This window comes from Drosophila melanogaster, chromosome 3R (assembly GCF_000001215.4).
Source record: "Drosophila melanogaster chromosome 3R".
In the NCBI taxonomy this organism is placed as follows: domain Eukaryota; kingdom Metazoa; phylum Arthropoda; class Insecta; order Diptera; family Drosophilidae; genus Drosophila; species Drosophila melanogaster.
In genome coordinates this window covers 22,209,719-22,229,967 of record NT_033777.3, presented here as the reverse complement: position 1 = coordinate 22,229,967, position 20,249 = coordinate 22,209,719, and the positions used below count along the sequence as shown (strand labels likewise).

General features: G+C 42.6%; 2 protein-coding genes across 8 annotated transcripts in view; both read right to left on the bottom strand.

Moving 5' to 3' along the window:
* SKIP (Shal K[+] channel interacting protein) overlaps positions 1-20,249 on the bottom strand; it is a gene marked incomplete at its 3' end in the record, with an annotated part of 162,297 nt that overhangs the window by 66,159 nt on the left and 75,889 nt on the right. The window lies entirely within an intron of this gene.
* Positions 12,553-18,144, bottom strand: Gld2 (GLD2 poly(A) polymerase). 2 transcript variants are annotated; one of them, NM_001275900.1, is made up of 4 exons: positions 17,947-18,144; positions 15,039-17,883; positions 14,522-14,788; positions 12,553-14,459 (listed from the first exon to the last, which is right to left on the bottom strand). In NM_001275900.1, the coding sequence occupies exons 2-4, from the start codon at positions 17,676-17,678 to the stop codon at positions 13,272-13,274; spliced, it is 4,095 nt and encodes a 1,364-aa protein (NP_001262829.1). In that variant the 5' UTR covers positions 17,679-17,883; positions 17,947-18,144; the 3' UTR covers positions 12,553-13,271. The 2 variants fall into 2 exon arrangements, with proteins under 2 accessions (NP_001262829.1, NP_651012.2); NM_142755.4 differs by lacking the exon at positions 17,947-18,144 and having other exon boundaries at positions 12,836-14,459; positions 15,039-17,776.

The following is a 20,249-nucleotide window of genomic DNA, read 5'->3' as shown; positions in this document are numbered from 1 at the left end:
AGTGTCCAGGGCCAGTGGCACATCTTCCCCATCGGTTGGCCAACTTTTTATGCCCCATCGTGAGACGTGAGATTGACCAGCTGCAGTGACTGCCGCCTGGGCCAAGCAAATGCAATCATAAAATGTGTCATTATATTAAACTCAACTCTCCAGGCTCGCCCACTCCGTTGCAGTTGCTTATTTTATGCTTATTGAAAAGCCTGCAAGTATGCAAGTTTTTCCCTTTGCCATTTTCCCATTTTCCCACTGCGGCTGCCACATGAGTCCCGCTTCTTAAAGTAGTGTACTAAAAGCTTGCTTTTGGCCAACAAAGTTGGGCGGCAAACCACATTAAAGGAACTTCTAAATGTTCGATCGGAAACCGAAAGTTGTTAAGTTTTAGCTTCTACATTTTTATGCAATAAAAAGTAACTAGAGTTTTGGAGTTTTTTCGTTTAAAAATTCTGCTGATACAAATTTTAAAATACACTTTTGAGTTGTAAAAAGTTTTATATGGTTCTTTTGAAAGTTAAAATATTTTCAGCCAAGAGACTCGATACAAAATGTTGAAGCTAAGGGCGCCGTTTTTTCAATATTACTCTAATGGCTGGCAATTTTCGACGGAAATCGTTGGGGCAGCTGAAATGGCAGTGCTATCATCAACGAACCTGCAACCAATTGAGCGGCAACAAGCTGCAAGGATCCGAACGCCATCATCATCATCATCATCGTGGGCAACATTTAGCATATTCACTTTCAATTTTCCATTCTTTGGCTTTCTATTCACCCTGTTTTCGCTTTTGTTCTCGTTTCGATTGCAAAGTCGCTTTGTTTCGCTTTTGTAATTGATTTTCAACATTCATTAGATGTTATTTTTTTTTTTAGGTACGTTTAGCTGCTGACCTTCTCGCTTTTGAAAGAAGGTATATACATTTTGTTCTACCTCAGCAGCTTGTTGCCTTTTGTTTCGCCTTTCAAATGGCTTTTTCCCGGGTTAAATGTTGCAGAATTTCACTTTAAATGTTTGTATTCGGCGAACTGGGCTCCTATTGCTCCTTTTCCACTCACAATTGTTTGAATTTTTACTTTCGCATGTGCGACTTGATTTCCGTTGCAAATGGCAGCTTCAAGAGGGGGCGGTCGGTTGGCGGTGGGGGCGTGGCATTATAAGTGATACTGAAAGCGTTGCTGCGATGCTTTTTATGTGTGCCATTGTATTGCGGATTGGCAATGGCGCAGCTTTCGCCATTGTTAAATGGTGCGTATGATTTATATTTTATTTTTGTATTTCTGTTTGCTTTTTATTTCATCGTTTTTCGTACTTGGCTGTATATATATATTTTTTTTTTTACCGTTTTTAGGGTACCCTTTCAAGGATAAAGGGCAGCACAAGTGCGAGGAAGAAAAAATGGAAATGAGTCACAATTAAATGCACATTTTTGCACACTTGATCAAATTGGGAAAAAAAAGGGGAAAGAAATCCCGTAGACGATGGCCAAAATTGTCCACATAAATTATGTCAAAATCGGTTGAGATAATGCACATGAAAAATGTGGGAAATGCTTCGAAGAAAAAAGAAAACAAACCCGAAAACCGAAGCGTTTGCATGTTGGGGCCAAATAAACAGAATGAATTTCGACCAAATCTCGCCAAGAACCCAACAAAACAAAGTAATAAACCCGAAAGGAATTCCATAAAACCAACAAAAAAAGCAACGCGACGAACAAATTGTTTTGCAGGCATTTGGCATGCCAAAAAGGACGAACAAGGATAACAGGCCAGAAATGTCTAGCATTGCAGAACTAATAAAAAAGGCAAGAAAAAAGGGGGAAAAATTGAAAAAAGAAAGCAAAACTCAAATACATTTGAAGCAATTTCACTTGCGAGCGAACGCAATAAAAATCAAGAATATTTGCAATGAATTTCCAACCGTTAAGAAAAACCCATGCAACGTTGTTGGAAAAACCGAACGGCGAACGGAAAAGTAAATCGGCGGCAGCGATGGCGTCTGCAGATAAGACGGGAAGCCATTGAAACACACACGAAAGGATGGCATAAAGTCGAAAGGCGGGAAAATAGGGGTCTTTAAGGGTAAGGCGTGTTGAGAGGGCTCAATAGAGCGGGAAAAACGATTAAGCTACAGGGTGCCACTGGGATATAAGTAAAAGAAAACTGCAGTAACTCAACCACATAGGACAAAGCCAAGTATAAGATACTCATTAAATTTATGTGCGTCTGCACAAAGAAATTAACTTGTTTTTTTTTCCCAATTTCAACTTGTTTAACCATAAATCGGTCAATCCACAAAGTTTTGATAGAGATTTGGTAGGAAATCTACCTTTGACAATCATTTTCTATTGTAACTAATGTTCATACATAACCCTTTAACCTATAAACTGCAGAAATAATAAACTCTGTAAGCGCAAAAATAATCTCAACCTTACAACGTCGAAACGCACTGTAGTGGCTTACTTTTGCCACTTCCTTCGCTCCGCAGATATATGCAAAAATGAAGTCGTGTGGCAGGCTGAATGAATATCTTTATATCGAGAGGCGGAGAAATAGAGAGTGTCGTGATGGCTGGGAAAAGAAAAGGGAAAAAGAAAAGCCTCAGTTGGCTACATGAACTGAATGTGTGGCAAATGGGAAATTGAATTTCACGCAAAGCGAAAACAAACCCAGCCAAGCAGCGGATGAAAAGGACAAGGCGGCTCCTGCTGCCTGGGAAATATGTAATAAAATAATGCTTAAAGAAAATTTACGCCATCGAACTGGAAAGTTTCGCAAGGGGACACAGGCGAGGTGGCTTCCCGCTCTCTCACCGTTTCGGATTTTCCTTGAAAAACCTTGTCGTGTCGCCGCACGTGCGAGCAGTCAAAATGAAAATCGAAAGCAATAAAAACTCCCCGCGACACACAGCATGGCGTATACGTAATGTCAGGTAAGAAGCTCAGCAGCATTTCAGCCAGCAATCAGAGGCAGTTGACAATGGCAAACCCTACTGCATACTTATTGGGTTTTGGGGGCACCACCGCGCAGCACCGCAACACCAACTTGCCCCATTCCGCACCACCACAACCGCATGCAGCTGACACAGGCAGTTAAGCTTTTTTTGTTGGGAAAATGTTGAAAATATGAAAACCGACAGATTGACAAAGCGATGACTGAGGTAAAGATGCCGTCTAGAATCCAAGCAGCAAAGGTATTTTTTCAATTTATTTTCATGTGCACGCCAGAGCGCATTTTCATGCGTAAGCGAATGACAATCACATGAATAAACCCACCCGCAAAACAATTTCAATTGAAGCGCATACTAAACGTAGGCGTGAGCTGCCAACTAAAGGCAATGAATGGAAATAATGAAATGTTTTCACATTTAAATGTAGAAGAAGGCAACACAAGTTAAATAACTATATTTCTTCGAGTTGAATTAGTGACAATATCAACAGTCGCTTAAAGTAAATCGTATGCATCAACAAAATTTCATATTTTTTAAATTTAAATACATATTTCCAAAAAGATTTTCCACTAGATAAGCGCACAATTATCATTTCAGTTCACGTTCCAGCGCAAAATCAAGTTCAAGCCGACAGCAAGGGCATTTTCCTGGCTAATATTTTCACCCAAAAATCCAGCCGAAATGTGATATTTCCACTGGAGTTGCCCAAGTCAATTCAAGCATCATCAAATAATGTCTAGCCTGGGATCTGTTCCAGCCCACGACGACTGTCAGGCGGAGTTGATTAGTTCTTGGACATTGGCCCTCCTCCTCGATGGCATTTTCCATTTCCCATTTTCCATCTCTCCCATCCCGTGGCCAAGTTTTGTGTATATATTTTCAGGGGTGTCCTTCAACTTTGGTCGATGCGAATTTGCATTTTTAATTCGCCTTTTGCCATTTTTGCATAATTCGATGTCAACGTGTGTCAGAGTGGCAAGTTTTGCTGTAGCCCGCTGTTGCCGTATTTATTTGCTGTTGTTGCCAAGGCTGTCAGCTGCTAGGGATCCTGGCAAAACTCTAACCTAACCAACCATTTCTATCCCAGCCGACAAAACTTTTGCTCGGAAAGCCAACCCCAGCGAAATTGTCTTGTCAGTTAGCATTTGTCGCTGTCTAGCGGGAATATTTCAGGCAGTCGGGGGAATTAATATACAATTGCATAGCTGAAGGCGCATTTAAATAAAATAAACAACGGAGCGAAACTAAACAGGTCTCGCAAAACTTTTGTCACACTCATAAATATTCATAAATTCCATTTGCAGCGGGGCCAGGTGCCGACGAGCAAATAACAAAGTAACAGTAGCATATTTTCCATTTGATTGCCCACAAGTATTCTTATTTTCTTTCGGTGTGCTCACAGCTCGCGGCCTTTGAAAATGGCAGTCAATTTCAGAGATGACGCCCACCTCTTAGATAAAACTCATTAAAGTGGAACTTCTGCAATGATAAGAGATAATAATAAACAAGACAACAAAGAAAATAAATGACAACCAGGATGGTTTACAAGTCACTTCCGTTTCGTTCCAAGCGATTCCGCTGCTGTTGCTCCCTTTTTTTCCCCATTGTTAATGAAGGCCGTCGTGTGATCTCTATCAAAGTTTTCCTCTCAGCTTTGATGATGTTTTCCTGCCCAACCAGCGCCGCCCATCGGAAAAGTGTGGGCGTGTCGCAGCTGTGCGAGAAGCAACAACTAAATTAAAATTTACAGCACTTGAAATGGAAACGTGCCTGTTTTATTAAATCAATTTTTACGACGCGCTGGCCAAAGAAAATGGAAAATCCTGTTGTAAAAACTGAGTTTTCCCTTTTCGTTTAGCCAAGTTGTTGCTCCCGTTCCTCTTGTTGTTGTTTTCGAAATAAATTAGACATTTAATGATGACCGCAGGCTGTTTGTTGATTGCTCCTTCTCCTACGGCCAGACTGATGGAAAAGTTGCGCATTTTTACAGAGATTTATTTAATTTAATTGAAGTTTTATTGCCTTAGTCAGCGTTGCGGAAGAGATAGCAACGTAACTTAATTCCGAAGCGCAGAAGGCTTTAAAAATCTTAAAGTTTGGCCAGTGGTCTGGCTATTTTGGTAAATACTGGTCTCCTTTGGAGTCCTTATTTCTCTTTATTCATTCTCCATTTTTATATCTCTTCTCTCTTGCCCTAATTGAATTAGACAAACATAAAATGCAGAAGATTACTTTCACTTGAGCGCCTTTAAAGCTTTCGACGCTGCAAGAAAGAGAGGCGCATGGACCACAAAGAAAGAGATAGACCCAAGTAGTAAATGGCAGCGTGGTCAACAGAGTGGAGTGCTGCGCTTTGCTAATGAAAATTGCGACGGAAATCCAGGCTTTCCTTAATGCACTCGACAAATGCAAAACAATGAGTGAGAAAGGAGAGGAACATCAAGAGCGCAAAAACACACACTTTTCGCATATGAATTTCAATTTGCAAACTTCTTGGGTACATGCACATGCCCAAGAGTCACAGCCAAGGACAACAGCCCCAACTCTCACACAAACATAGCTTAAGCATGTATATATGTATAGACATACACCTATACACACACGTTCAGGCCCATATCCTTACACCCACTTTAGAAGTCGTCTGTCTGTGTCAACAAATTGCAGCCAGTCAACAACCTTTTCGCCAAGTTTAAGGTAATAAGTTGAGCACAAAAAAAGTAATGTTAAGGCGAAGTTAAAAAAGGAGCACATTGTCTACACTCGAAAAGAAAGCGGAAGAAAATTAAGAAAGGAAACCTGCTTTTGACAAACAGAACATCGAATACGCGTTGCAGTCTTGAAGAAAATTGTGATAAAGATAGACAAAAGCATTATAAATGGGAGAAATGGGTGAAGCAGAAACAAAAGCACTTTGTTCAATGTACATAAATTGTTGTATAAAAATTCTGTTGTTGCGGAAAAAATCGAAATGTTATAATTATATGATTATACTTATGTAGGGAAACATTTTTTCTTAATAAAATATACATTTATTACAGTGCCTGGCCCTACGAGAAAAACTATTCACATACGCCCACTTATCTTGCGAATTCCTGGAGGCCAAGATGCATATGCATAAGTTATGACTAAGTAAAGTTCAGGAACCCAAGCAAGATGAAGATGGGGAGGGCAGAACTTTAAGGGACTGGTTGTTCCAACTTGGCTTTAATTATTTTTAGCTGTCTGACTGCAAATCATATTAAAACTTTTCTCTTTTCGTGTTTGCCAGAGACAAAAGGCAAAGGAAAAAAATTAAGAAACTTTGTGCGCCGCAAAATGAACTGTGGAAAGTGTGACCCCAAATCTCCACCCATATCCAACTGCCCGTCTCTTTCGCCTTGCATATAGCCCTCTTTGTCTCACTGGAGTCAGACAGAAGGAGTTTCGCATTAACAGGACGAGTCTGGCAGCAGGACTCTACACCTAATTATTATGCTATATGCGTGCGGGGTGCAAAGCAAACGCACAGACGGCCTTAGAAAGAGGCAGCAATATACAGCGTGAAAGAGGTGGCACTATAACGTAGGAGAGAGAATGGTAGAGCACATAATAATAAGTAGAAACCCAACTGGGAAAATGAACATGGACCAGGACTTGGACTTGGGCTCGGACTTGGACTTGTGTACTGGCCATTGTTGTGGCCACTCTTCTCTGTCCATTTCATCCGCCACTCCAATTCCCAGTTTGGGCTCTTCTCTATTCCCCAGCCACGTTTTTTCGATTTCAATACAAATAAAGAAATTGCCCGAAGAAAGCTAGAAATTGGCAATGGCAGCCACAGAAAAAAATTGTAGAAGAACGACGAAGGCTGCGGAGAAAACTGGAAAAACTTTTCCTTTCGCCCAGCACTTAAGACCCACAACGAGCTGATGAAGGAATCACAACAACTAGAACAACAACATCAACTCGAAATGCAATTAAGTCTGGTGGTCGGAAAAATCTCAGTTGGAAAGTCCGTGTCCAAAAGCCTCGGGTTTTACCACAAAAATTTCATGCGTTCTTCGGTCAGCTCAATAAAAATTGCGAAAAGGACTTGAGTTAATGCTGCACAGATAGAGAGACAGAAAGAGACGCGAAGATAAATTCGCTCACCCACTCTAACTGCATTCTGCACTCGCAGTGAAGAGGTATTAAAAAAAAAGAAAAGAGAAAAAACCGACATCGAGGGTAAAAAGAATGAGTGAGAAAAATTATTATTTCACATTTAGCACGTAACGCACATAAATCCTTTTAAATAAACGTTTGGCACGTTTTTTGTAATATTCCTCGCTGCGCGGACTGCAACGTTGTCCAGGTCCTGCAGAAATACGCAGGACTTTCCAGGTACAGGAGTCTGAGTCCGGGCAGACACTTAAGCCTTATCCCTGCCAGCACAGCTCGGAGTTCTTTTAATTTCTTTCTTTTAGCAACGGAATGGAGAGCTAAAAGTTTATATGTGTCAGAGAGCCGAATAACTTAATACTCTCTTAGATGTCCTAAGGACTTTTGCATCTTCAATGAAAAACGTTTAGTAAAATTCCTTAAAATACTGCTTACAATTCATGACTAAACTCCCGAATTGGATTCTCATTAGAAGGACTTGTGTTGGAAATGTTTTGTGCAAGTAATTTCCCTGCTGCTTAACATATTCACAATGCCCTCTAGTTAACGCCGCAAATTACTTAAACCAGCAGCGAGGAATGAGCCAGGATCTGCTGATGGGACAGCAGCCAGCAAGGATTATGGCATCATTCACCATGGCGCATGCAAATGGGCACTGAAATTAATCACGGCGAGCGCCAAGGAGCTGACAGTCTGCAGCACCATGACCACCGGCATCCGTAAGTTGCGTTTTAATTGATCGGATTCGCGAGACGCGACAAGGACAACTCCTTCGAGGACAACTCCTTGGCTCGCCTCGCCTCGGTCTCCTTTCCTGCCGCTAATTGCAGACGCTTTCGGTTCTGGCTGCCTGGCACATTCATCATTTCGTTGAAATAACTATAGCGAAAATTCATAATCGAGCCAAGAGGCGGCGGCGCAAATGCAAATGCTAATGTTATGCCAGTCCAGACAGTGGCAAAAGTTATCTTCTGCATTGCAGATAGAGCGAACATCCGCCCGAGTCCTGTGACTTTACTTCACTTTTGCAAGATCCTAACGACTGACACGTGAGAAGTTTTTAACACGTACACGAAGAGGCCACAGAAATTTACGAGTTGCTGGCTCTCCTGCTGCTTCTCCTTCTTGGTGATTTATTTTCCGGAGTATGAATTTTCCGGAGCCGCCGCTTGTTTTTCTTATTATACCATATACATATATATTTTTTGTTACTTTTTATTGCTTTAATTTTTATCACTCTCTCCCAGTCGGTGGCCGTCTGAAGGTGCCACACAGGTAGCACGCGATAAAACTGGTCGCCGCCGCACACTTGAAAGCGGAAAACCGCAGGAGGAAAATCCCGCGAGGAGTGAAGGAATAAAACTGAAAGCCAGGCTACAGCACAAGAAGGAAATGCAAAAAATGACACGAAATCGTTAAGCGACAACCAGCAGCAACTTCGACTTGAACTCTGCACTCTGCCGCAGAGCTGACACTTGCAACTCCTCCCCCTCATTTTCCATTTCCCTATATCTCCACACCACTTCTTCCGGCGGCTCCTCGACTAACAAGCGTGCCCAAGCAACGGAAATACTTGCCCCCGTTCGCGGCAAGTGTTGCGGCGATAAGCAGTGCCACGCCTACTCAGCCCCCCGTCGTCTCCGCCAAAAAAAAGAGTACGACCCCTCTTTTTACTTGGCTCGCACTTGAAACGATATGCAAATGTGCATGTGGCAACCCTCGGGGGCCAGGTAAACAAGCGACCCTCTCCAAAACTCTTTTCGTAACTCTTCAACATTCCCAAAAAAGTAACAATTTATGTAACGAACTACAGTGGCGGTCATATAAGTAGCGCAACTATTTGCTGACATATGTATACCCATGTAGTGGAACATTTGTATATATATATTATTTATTTTATATATTTCTATTTTTAATAAGTTCACCAGATGGTGACTTCAAGTATGAATTGAGAAGCATGCACATATTTTTAACCGCAACTGTGCAAAAAGAAATCCTTATCGATGGTTTGTTAGAGTACCATCGATGACAGCGATACGACAGGGATATGGATTGTAGCTAGATATATTCGGGCAGATATGGATATGGATATGGACACGGATGATGAAGGGCTGTGCTCTGCATGAATTTCAATTTTCCCATAAACAAAAAATGCGGGTAATTTGTGTGTGCGTGAATTTTTGCGATCGATTTTGTTTCCATCGGTTGTCACTCTTGTCACACAAAGGCAACTCTGGCATGCGTGTGCCTCCGTCCCGCTCTCTATCCCTATCTCTCTCTCTCTCTCTCTCTCCCGATGCCCTCACTTTTTCCCACACTCGCAGTTTTCACAATTTTTCCAGACCAAGGAGGCAGGCAGCTTTTTTTGCGGTTGATTTTAAATTGTCTGCCCAGAATTCACCAGTGGAGGAAAAAAGGCGAAAAAATAAAAGCCGTCATATGAAAAATGCATAATAAATGAGCTTGATTGCCGAATCGGCGGAAAAGGCGGCGGCAGTGGGCGTGGCAGCGACAGTTCAAACACGCCTTTAAGCTTTATCGCCTGGCAACTTTCCCCGCGCTTCACATTGATTGATTTTTGTCGTTGTTTCTTTACACAATTGTTATAGCCAAGGCGTTTAACTATCTAGGGGGCGTGACCCTTACTGAAATTGAGTTGTTTTAAATGCATAGGGCAGAAACTGAAAAACAAACTATAAATGAGACATAAAACTAGCGAATGAAACGAATGTCATATGTCGCAAGTTCTTTTTTTTATGGTAGATCGTAAAAATGGGTTCCCCGAATGATAAATTCTAAGTGCAAGCAAAAATACAAATATAAATTCTAAAATGGCTTACGATATGCACAACAGTTAAGCATATTTTTATATTTATGTTAATGTTAGTGCTGATTGTATAAAACTAAGATCCCATTCATTTGCCGTAGAGTAAATAAAATCAAGTGCGTGCAAACAAAACCAAATGTTTGTTCTGAGCACGGAAAACATTTCCACAATGTGTCGCTGGATTTTAAATATTTAATGTGTTTCTAATTGTGCGGGAATGTACACACATGTGAGCAATTCGCCCAAACTAATCTACATTGTATTATGCACGGCATTTATCACAAAGTTGAAATGATTTATTGTTTTCAAATTTAAATTCCGCTTTCTGTTTCGGAATTATGCTAAGTGCTTTAGCATTAGGCAAACCAAAACATGGCTCAAAAAGCGTAAAAAAAAAAATAAAAATAAACCAAAAGCAAAAAACCCACGAAAACAAATGCATTAAATTGCATTTAAAACTAATTAAAATTGTAGACAAGCACTTACGCTAACATTATTTATTATTGTTGTTGCTGCTGCTGCTATTGTGGTGTGTTAAAAAGGTTTGTCGTAATGAGCTTACCTGCAATTAAAAGAACAAATATGGGCAAAAATGTAGTAAGCTGTTTTTTGAAAAACTAAATTGCATTAAGGGCATTTGAGGTTCATTTAAATAAGGCAGCACTTGCAGTGGCCCAACTCAATCAGGAGTCACTCAACTCACATCACATCACACACTACCCCGCCCACTTGGGCACTCATTCATTTATTCATTCACTCGACTCGTTCAGTTAACTCTCTTATTCAGTTGTCCTGTCCACCTGCCTCAGGTAATTTGTTGCTCAGTGACCAACGAGGAAACAAAGGCCCAGAGACATAGAAACGCAATCCCATGTCGAGTCCTTGTGTGTTGGCTGCTGCATCTTTTCCAATCCATACCAAACCAAACCGAATCGAACCCTTTTTGTCTCTGTGCGTCCATAAAAAAGGAGCAGAGGAAAATTGAAATGACATCGAATGAAAACTCCCGTACGTGTCCCAAACAATATAAAAGCCAAGACCGAAAACCCAATCCCAATCCCAATCCCAATCCCGATCCCGAGATCCATGGGGAGTAATCGCTCTTTCTCCGCTCGACGAGACAAAAAGGAAAACCTCTCATGTGGGAGGCACAAAAAAAAAATAAAAACAAAAAGTGAACAAGATGAAAAAAGCCGAAGAAAAGTGTCCAAGTAATCGAGCAACTTCAATTTGCCGGCTATGGTGGAAAAATGAAAATTGTCAACCGAAGCTTCCTCGACTTTTCCCCCTTATGATTCCATTTAGCGCCTGGCACGCCAATTACAATGACAATGAATAATTATTCAAGACCAAAGACCAAATCCCGGACAGGAATTTTAATGCACCAGCTGCTGCTCTCTATTTTTTCCCGCCCCTCTTGCCGTGCCACAAATTTTTCCGTTCCGTGCAAAATTTTAATGAAGTTCATCTCTAGCATTCCACCGAGCAGACCAACGCGCCCTTTGTTGTGCAAATTGTCTTAGCCCTTGGATTGGATTGGGGTATAATTCCAATTGCGAATGCAAATGCATTACCATTAACAAAAGACATTAATTACTTGGCTGAATGAAAAATGGTTGAGTCGAGGGAGACTCTGGCTGCTGGCAGCGCTTCGCCGTTTAATTGCCAAACATTTTTGCACATATGCACAAATTAGTGTGACAATTGTTCGGCTGCGGTAATGATGATGATGATGATGATTATGAAGCTGCCGACGCTGACATCGCTGCATTACAGGCAAACCAATCCAATACGAAAACCACCCAGTCACCAAGCCAGCCAGCCACCCAATTGCAATCCGAAATCCCAAACCAAATCCCGTTGACAATTTTCGCCATTAGGTGGGCGACGACAGGAACCATCGGCATTATATCAATTACCCAACATATCACCCATTCAACCCCGAAAACGCACAGCCATCGGCCATCGATTGTGTGGGACTGCACCTCCTGAAATCGAGCATTGCAATTGATGAAATAATTTGCTGCGCTGACATTTTTGGTTGCCATCGATACTGGGCACGGGCCGACAGGCCGAAACAGATGCAGATGGTAACAGAGTTGTCGATGGACGCCAAATGCCAGGACTATTGCCACGCCCCCTCCTTCATTGTACATCAGCTACCACCGTGCTCATCTATCTATCTACTATATATATCTATGGCGTAACAGCTGCATCAATGATTTGATTTGATTTCCTTAGATAATTGCCAAACTGAAACATGTGCGAGAATTTCGGCCATCCGGAGGAGAGTAGAGTGTCTGTCCCAAGGGTGATATTCGATGATGACGGCAACCACTAAGAATTAATCAGAACGGAATATCAAATTGAGCATCCTAAATAATTTCATTCGCATATAGTTCGAGACCCCAGAGAGTCGAGACCAAGTGTTGAAATGAAGGCATGGAGATTGGGATCGGATTCGGATTCGGGACTTAATAGCTGGATGATGGATGATTTCATTGGGTTGATTTATGCACATGTATGAAGGAAGAATACTGCTGTATGCTGTTTGGTGGAAAACTAAGATATTATTAGCATTTAAAATAACTAATTTTAGTAACGAACGACATTTTGGCAAAGGATTTTATTTATATAATTTTTTTTTGGCGCTATCATTATATTTATGTTCTTGGTTGAGTTAGTAACTCAACTGTTTAACTCGTAAGCTTTTTTGAAGATTGGCGCGTATTTTACATTTTCTATTATTTAGTTACAAAATTTTTGTCGTTTTTTTTGTGTTACATATTTCATGTTTTACGTGTTTTTTTGTGAAGTTTTCTGTGTTTTTTAATAGTTTTTGGTAAAAACCTATTCCCGTACAAATCTTATGAATTGTGTAGTAATAAAATGTTAGCTTTCCTACACTGTACAAAACTGATATTTTTTTTAGATTTTTAAATTTTGTAATTTTTTTGCCATTTTTATTATTTTCTTGCACGCTATGATTTTTTTTTTCCTTTCTTTTTTTTTTTTTTGTTTTGCAATTGTCTTGCTATGAAGCTTGTGAAAACAACTTTAGCCGTTTTGGTACGCAAACATTTGAAACAGTTTGTTGCTTTTTAGCAGATATTTGTGTTTTTTTTGCGACCGACTTTGTGTTGAGATAGGCGTTTGGCATATTTACATGGTCCCTTCACGTTGTGATTTGAAAATCGGCTATTTTCCTACTATACTTATATAATTATCCAACGTCAAATTTAAATTGTTTTAAAAGCGTCCGGCAACTTATGGAAAAAGCACATCCTCATTAGCGCGTAAAAATATTTCTTTGCCTTTTCAGTATGTCTTGAACGTGCCGAGTGTTTTTGGTTTAATTGAGAGTTTTTACGCAATTGGTGGCTTGTCGGCCACAGAGTTATCCTTGAGTCCCATCAGACTGCCGTTGCCAGTACATTCATTGGTCGCATCATAGTTGTTGCTATGGCTTAATACTGGGTGATCTGGTTTGTTGTTGATATCATCCCAAATGGCTGTAGTGGCTTTGTCCACCATTAGTATTGAAGGACGCGGCGATGGTATTGCGCTGTTGGATCTCGAGGAGCCTCGATTCGGTAGCAAACGGTGGTGTTGACCCTCGTAGAGTTCGATCTCTGAGTCCACCGATGGCTGCTGCATCAGTATTGTGGGTCCATCGTAGTCCTCGAATATGGCACTGAGATTCCTCGTCGAATCCAGTCTCCTGTAGCTGGCCACAAAGATGGTTTTGATGCGTTCAAATGTATCCGTATCATACACCGATCGAGCTGTATTCGTCTGATCGAATGGCTCTTCGATGCACAGCTCGTTCCACTGGTGTATATCGTTTTTGGGCGCAGTGGCTGCCCGGCACACCTCTATGGGCAGGACACCACCCACCCGTATCGAGATGGCATACTTTCCGTAATCAAATACACTGTAGTAGTGTAGGAAGCTCAACAGCAAATCACCTAGAGTTTGGCTGTTATCCGACTGATACGGAGCCATCACCTCGTTCATGTCCACATAACCGAAATCGTTGGGCTGCAGGAGACCAAACTTCTCCGGATATAAGTTGTGCAGACATGGAAGCACAGGTGGACTTGCTCCAACCTGCAGGAAATGAATGACCATTAGCATGAGCGAGTAGCTCGATATGGTCATGTTCTTGGCATTGTTAATGTTGTGATACTGGGCCCACTGCTTCACGGTCAATGCCATCGGACGAACTCGCCAATCTAGCTGGGAATAGCAGTATAGAAGATGGGTATTCCTGATCCCAACGGAGTTATTAAAGTTTATGTCCACCTCCACTTTATGGCATCGGTCGGTGAATCGCAGTATTGGCACTCGTGCTTCGATCAAATTGAAATCCTGAAACATATTCGTGCGGCCCAGCAGCTCCTTCATAACATGCAAATGATAGACGGCCTCCATGCGAGAATCAATGTTAGGATTTGTGCAGGCCAGCATGCAAATATCCATGTCCGAGCACTTCGAACCAAAGTACGAAATGGATGAGCCCACCAAATAAAGCCCGTATCTTGGATAGTTTTTCTGTAAAGCGTAATTTAGTTGAAAACTATTGCATTTTACTAAATACTCCCAACGGAACTCACCATGGCCACTGTGTAGATGGCACGCCACAGTCGCATCTTGATCTTGTAAACGTGACGTGTCTGCTGAGACTCGAGGAACTTCTTCCAAACGGACAGGGATAAGGGGTCCCACTTGTTCTTGCAGCCCATCACTTTCGGTGGACGTCTCATTTCCACAAACTTGGCTCGGAGTAAAAAGCGATCGGCTGGCGTGTAACCAAAGAATTCGCGCCAATAACGATTGTGAACCACTAAGGGCAGTTCATCATCATCATTGTTTTCTTCTGGCTTTGGGGATTAGGATAAGAGTGTGGAATGAACAAATTTGCCAAAGGTGCGGAAGTTTTTTTTTTTTGCCAACAAAATGTATTAAGGGACATTTCCACATTTATTTCTTGAAAAAAAATAATGCAAGATTTTATTTTGTAAATCTTATAAAGTGAACTATCAGACAAACAGACGAAAGGAAAAAATAACTTTTCGAAGAAATAAACTTGGTAATTTGCCCATTAAGAAGTACATTTTTGAGTTCACCTACCATTGTAATGTTGGACTTGGATGCCATGGGAGCCAATACACTCTTGCTGGAACTGGCAGATGGACTGCAGGAGAGATTTGAGGCCACCGAGATGTTGTCAGGCTGCTCGGTTATCTCCCTCAAGAAAATGTTCTTCCCACTTTCAATGCCATCCGGCTGATTTTGGTCCAATTTAAACACCAAATCTTCAGAGTGTTGATTCAACATATCGCCGCAGCAGCTCAATCCTCTTGGACTCATTTGCGAATGGTAAGCATAATGCGACTGATGATATGGCCTGTGGGATCTGTAGCCATTGGTTGGGGGGTTCTTTTTGTCCAGCTCCTTGAGATAATGCATATCACCGTAGGGCACCAGATTGGGGCCACTGAAATCGGGCTCCTCAGCCCCGGTGGCCACTGCTAGGCAACTAACCAATATATCGCGCGCCACCGACTCCACGGAAGCATCGCTTAGTTCACTATCGGAATCATCGCTCTCCACACTAGGAGCAAAACTGGCGAGGGATTGATTATCATCGCCATCGACTTCGGAATTTGGATGCGATATCAGGCACGAGTGAGTGTCCAGCTCCGAGGTGTCCTGCTTGATACCGTTCGGCTCCAGGTCGGAGGAGAAGCCGCCATTGGCTGGATCCAGACCCAAGTCAGCAAATTCCTGGCGCTGATCAAAGTCCGAGTCCAGCGGCTGCTCGCCCTCCAAAGTGGCGCTGCTGGCTGTGACTGGAGCTGCTGCTGCTCCTCCACCCTCTGCTGCTCCTCCACCTTCTGCTGCTGCTGCTGTTGCTGCTACTGCTGTTGCTGCTGCTGCTGTTGCTGCTGCTGCTCCAGGAGGTGCCCCGGTGGCTTCTGACACTGGTGATTTTCCTGGTCTTAACCCCACAGGCGGTGCTCCCGCTGCATATACCATATAGTGTCCAGATTGAAAGACATAGCCATCCATGTGTCGCGATTGGTAGAAACGAGACTGTTGCCTACCGGCAGCAGTATGTGCTTGATAGGCATTTGATCCTTGGAACTTAGAAGTTCTTCGCACTGTTGATGTCGATTGCTGCGGTGGCTGGTAGTTACTTATTGGAACGGTCGTGGTCGCCGCCTTTTGCTCAGTTGGCTCTGTTGCAGTATAACGCATCCGGTTTCTATAATTGCGATGTGGATGCTTGATTGGTGAAATAGAGGAGCTCGAGCTGGGACGCTTGTTTAGCTGGGACTTTGAGGATGAATTGGAAAGCGATTCTGATGAGTTGGATGTCAGCTCTTTTCCAACCGAATTCTTGCCTCCTTTTTTGGCATTGTGACGATTTCTGTGATTATTTTGGGTCGCAGCTCCTTGATGGTTGCGTTTGGTGGCCACGTTCTGATCGCTGGAGCTAGCTGCTCCAGTTGCAGGTGCACTTGTGCCCACTACTGCTGTGGTTGCGGCTCCTCCGGCTGCGACAGTTGCTACAGCTCCTGCTTGAAAATTACGTACATTTGCCACAAAGGGTGCTTTAAATCGAGGACCGTTAGCCATACCACTGCCGATGCTGTTGTAAAAACTCTTAGAATCTCTGTGCAACAAAGCTGGTGCTGCTGCAGTGGGCACCGCATGTCGTCCGCGGTGTGTTCCTGGTCTTCCGTAACGCCACGTGCTGCTCACCTGCGGAGCGTTTCCAAGTGTCGCTGGAGCTTCCTCGCTACTTTCCGTTGTTCCCACGGCTGGCTGAGTCAGTATATGTGGCTGTTGGGTCACCGGACGATTAGTTCTTGTCAGTCCCGCCACCGCAGCAGGATTAATTCCCGGAGGAGTCTGATTGTAATAGCCCGGGTATATTATTCTCTGCCCATACGGATGCTCAAAGCCCACTGGCATCATGGGTATTCCATATGGCGGTGAGTATGCCTGATTGTAAGGATAATTTCTATCAAACTGCCACACTGCGTTTTCTGCGTGCCACAAGCGACGCTGCGGTCCAGTGGGCATATATCCCTGGCATATGAACTGAGCAGCTTGCAAGCCCGCTGCTGGCAAGCCACTAGATGAAACTGAACTTGTTATTGCCTCGGCTCCCGATCCCGGAGAGCCACTTGATGTTGTAACTGTAGTGGATGGTGTCGTGGATGCTGCTACCGTGGTACCGTTTGAGCCTCCAGCAGATCCTGGGTAGCGAATGCCTGACGGACGTGATGGTGCCACGCCCATATTGGTCAGCAAAGGCATGTGGGTGGTTAGTAAGGGGGCCGTGGATCGTACGGTGCGAGGTGTTATCGATGAGGGCGTTGGTATATTCAGTGGTATGCCGGCCATGCCACTGCCGATCCCGTAGAGAAACTCCATAGAGTACTTGTAGCCACCCGGTGGACGGGGACAGGTGTGCACCACTGTCGTTTTGCGCTGCTCGAGTGGTTTCGCAGCACCATGCTCCAAATCTTCGGGCTCATTCCTTCCAGAATCTTCGATTTCGAGTGCTTTGGGAGCCATATTTGAAGCTGGTTCCAGTGGCACCTCTGATGTCGTTATGGTCTTCGTGGTGGTGTTTATGGTGTTTGTTGTTGCCGGTGACGCTGTAGTGTTTGTGGAGTTGCTAATGGCCGTTGTTGTTGCTGTTGCTGCCGCGGCACTCGACGATGCCGCTGCTGCCATTGCCATTGCAGTGGACATAGCTACCGATACGGCCTAATCACGAGCCAAACGACATATATCTATATATATGTGCGTACGCAAACGCAGATTGCTAAAGAATATGTTGTGTGTCCGGTACCTCAATCTGTCACTCCTAGTATGCAAAGAGTTGACAGCAAACTGAAGGCCAGACAAGGAGCCTCGAAATTTCGGGCTCTTAGATGGGCAATTGGAAACGAGAGCTCTGGAAAAGCCAGAGACCCACATGAGGGAATATATATTACAAGTGCTATCGCATTCCTCATACCTTAATGGTCCGGTTTTAAGGGCTTCATTATGTTTAATGCCTGGGATCTACAATAATTTGTTTTGCTTCCGCAATTTTAGTTTTTGAGTAGATAACATTCGCCTATTTCGTGGTCCGTTGTTACAAAAAATATCCACGTTTTCAGATGGCAAACACAGTTGGTACAGAAATTTAACACGATTTTCACTAGGATTGTTCACGGTTAGTACAAGTAAAAAAAAGTGCTCGTCATTCCTAATTCGATAGGAATCTGGCCAAAAGTATTGGTAAGTGCGTCTAATGTCACACTGAAAATCGATTGTTTTCTAGTGTTGGGCAAAAAAAAAAAAATGCACAAGTGGCACACTTATTGGACACTTTCACTTCAAAGTATTCACACTCTTTCTTTCTGGGTGGCAATCCTTTTAACTTTCTCCACTTACCACTTGAGCTAAATTTCCCCTACGCCACATTGACTAAAACAAAGAAGGCTTTCGGAAAAAGCTGACACATTTCTAAAAACAAGAAGAAAATAAAAAGAGAAAATCTGCGCCATCCACTTAACATAGTTCCATTCAAAGCTGAGCTCAGACTCCTTTTTCCGCTCGCTTCCATTGTCTTCATATTACGTTTACAATTTGATTTGCTTATGTAAATTATGAAGATTACCCACAAAAAGCAACCGCAGTTTCAAGGATTCAAAAATTCAATTCGATTTGCCGGCTCAGCCGAAAAAATGCAACCGAAAGATGGTGAAGGAGAAGAAATTGCGTTCTTCTGTAATTTGAAACAAATCAAATTTATTACCCCAGACGCAACGGCGCCATTGGCAATTTTCAGATGCGGCCAGATGCGGTGAGCATATGAAATGAGCCCATTGAAGAGGGGGGACGGAGGATGAATGGAATTGGTTTAGTCTACGTGCATATTCAGATACGGGCCCCGAAACGCTCACATATTCTAATTAGATTTATAACGCAACAATAACTGTGCTGTGCCTGCATTATGCCCCTTTCTCAGGGCCAGATTTTCAAATTTAAAACTTTCAGTGAATTATGGTCAGTGGCAGAACAATGGGGTGCGGCAGGTACACTTAGAAAACAGTTTACATGGTGATTCAAGTTTGGCCATATTGTCAAAAATGTATATTTAAAACTATTATAAATGGAAAGGTGTGGACAGCAAGGTTAGCATAAGCTTTCTCACAGTGTATATAGTCAAGTGAAGAGATAAACCAACAAAAATTCGTTTCTCTGTCATAAAATTCTACGTGGAATTCGGTTGAGTCATGCCATATTAGGGGACTAACCCCCTCCGCCTCATAAAACATCCTTCTCATTTAATGCTGTGTGACGCGTGTTACAGATTTTCGATTTAGCACACACCCAAAGACACTTTTTTTTTGAGATCCCTTTGCCGAACTAAAAATTAGCCTCGAAACAGAAATGGGCAAAAAAAAAGTTTCATATTACATGCAAGCAATTTGGCAAATAAACTGTCAGCAGCACTGAGGGATATAAAAAAAGGGGGCGGGAGGCGTGTGCTGTATATATATATATATATATATATATGAATGTATATATGTACTATGCAATGAAGATGCTCGGGCAGCCAGTCATCGATTGAAGGTCTGAATAATTCACAGAGAGCCAAGAAAAATGCCATGGCCCGTGTCCCCGGGGGAAAACGCAGGATAAATAAGGCAGCGGCCAGGGGTGGAGAGCTGTGAGTCCCCGGGGTTGGATGCTCACATTTCTTACCCACCCAAAATACGTACTTTTCATTTTTTGTACGACCCTGGAAAAATCCTAGACATTGACTTTTTATATTCGAAAATCCATTTCGTTGCGCTAAGGACAATAAAGCGTGGCAGGTAATTAGATTAAACTAATTTCGGTTTCTCTTTTTTATTGCCAATCAGTGACGACGTAACGAATTCCTTTTGTTTTTTTTTTTTTTTGTGTTTTTGCCATTTTGGTTAATAATTTTATTAGTGTTTCCCTTGTCAAAGTGGCGGAGTTGACAGCCGATTGCCGCATTGCAACAGTGCCGCGGCATATTTTTGTATCTGTGGCATGAATCGCCGTCCCTTTATCGGGATGTGTGTGCGAAAAGCAAATAATTAATAATTCATGCAACACGATTGACAGTGCGCCCCAGTTGAACTCGTTGGTCCTTTTTTTTTTGCGCTGTAGTACTGTGTAGTACTGGTGCCTCCTTTTTATTTGTGGCACGCTCATAAATTTACAATTACACATGCCAGAGTGGAGACGGCGGTGCGCAGTTGCCTCCTTTTGCGTTGTTTTTAATTTAATAAATTAATA

Excerpts from the sequence above, each read along its gene's own strand:
- Gld2 (NM_001275900.1), bottom strand. The coding sequence starts at position 17,678 with ATGTCCACTGCAATGGCAATGGCAGCAGCGGCATCGTCGAGTGCCGCG. Across the intron at positions 14,789-15,038 it reads CCAAGTCCAACATTACAATG|CCAGAAGAAAACAATGATGA; the intron begins GTAGGTGAACTC and ends TAATCCCCAAAG. Across the intron at positions 14,460-14,521 it reads CCATCTACACAGTGGCCATG|AAAAACTATCCAAGATACGG; the intron begins GTGAGTTCCGTT and ends TACGCTTTACAG.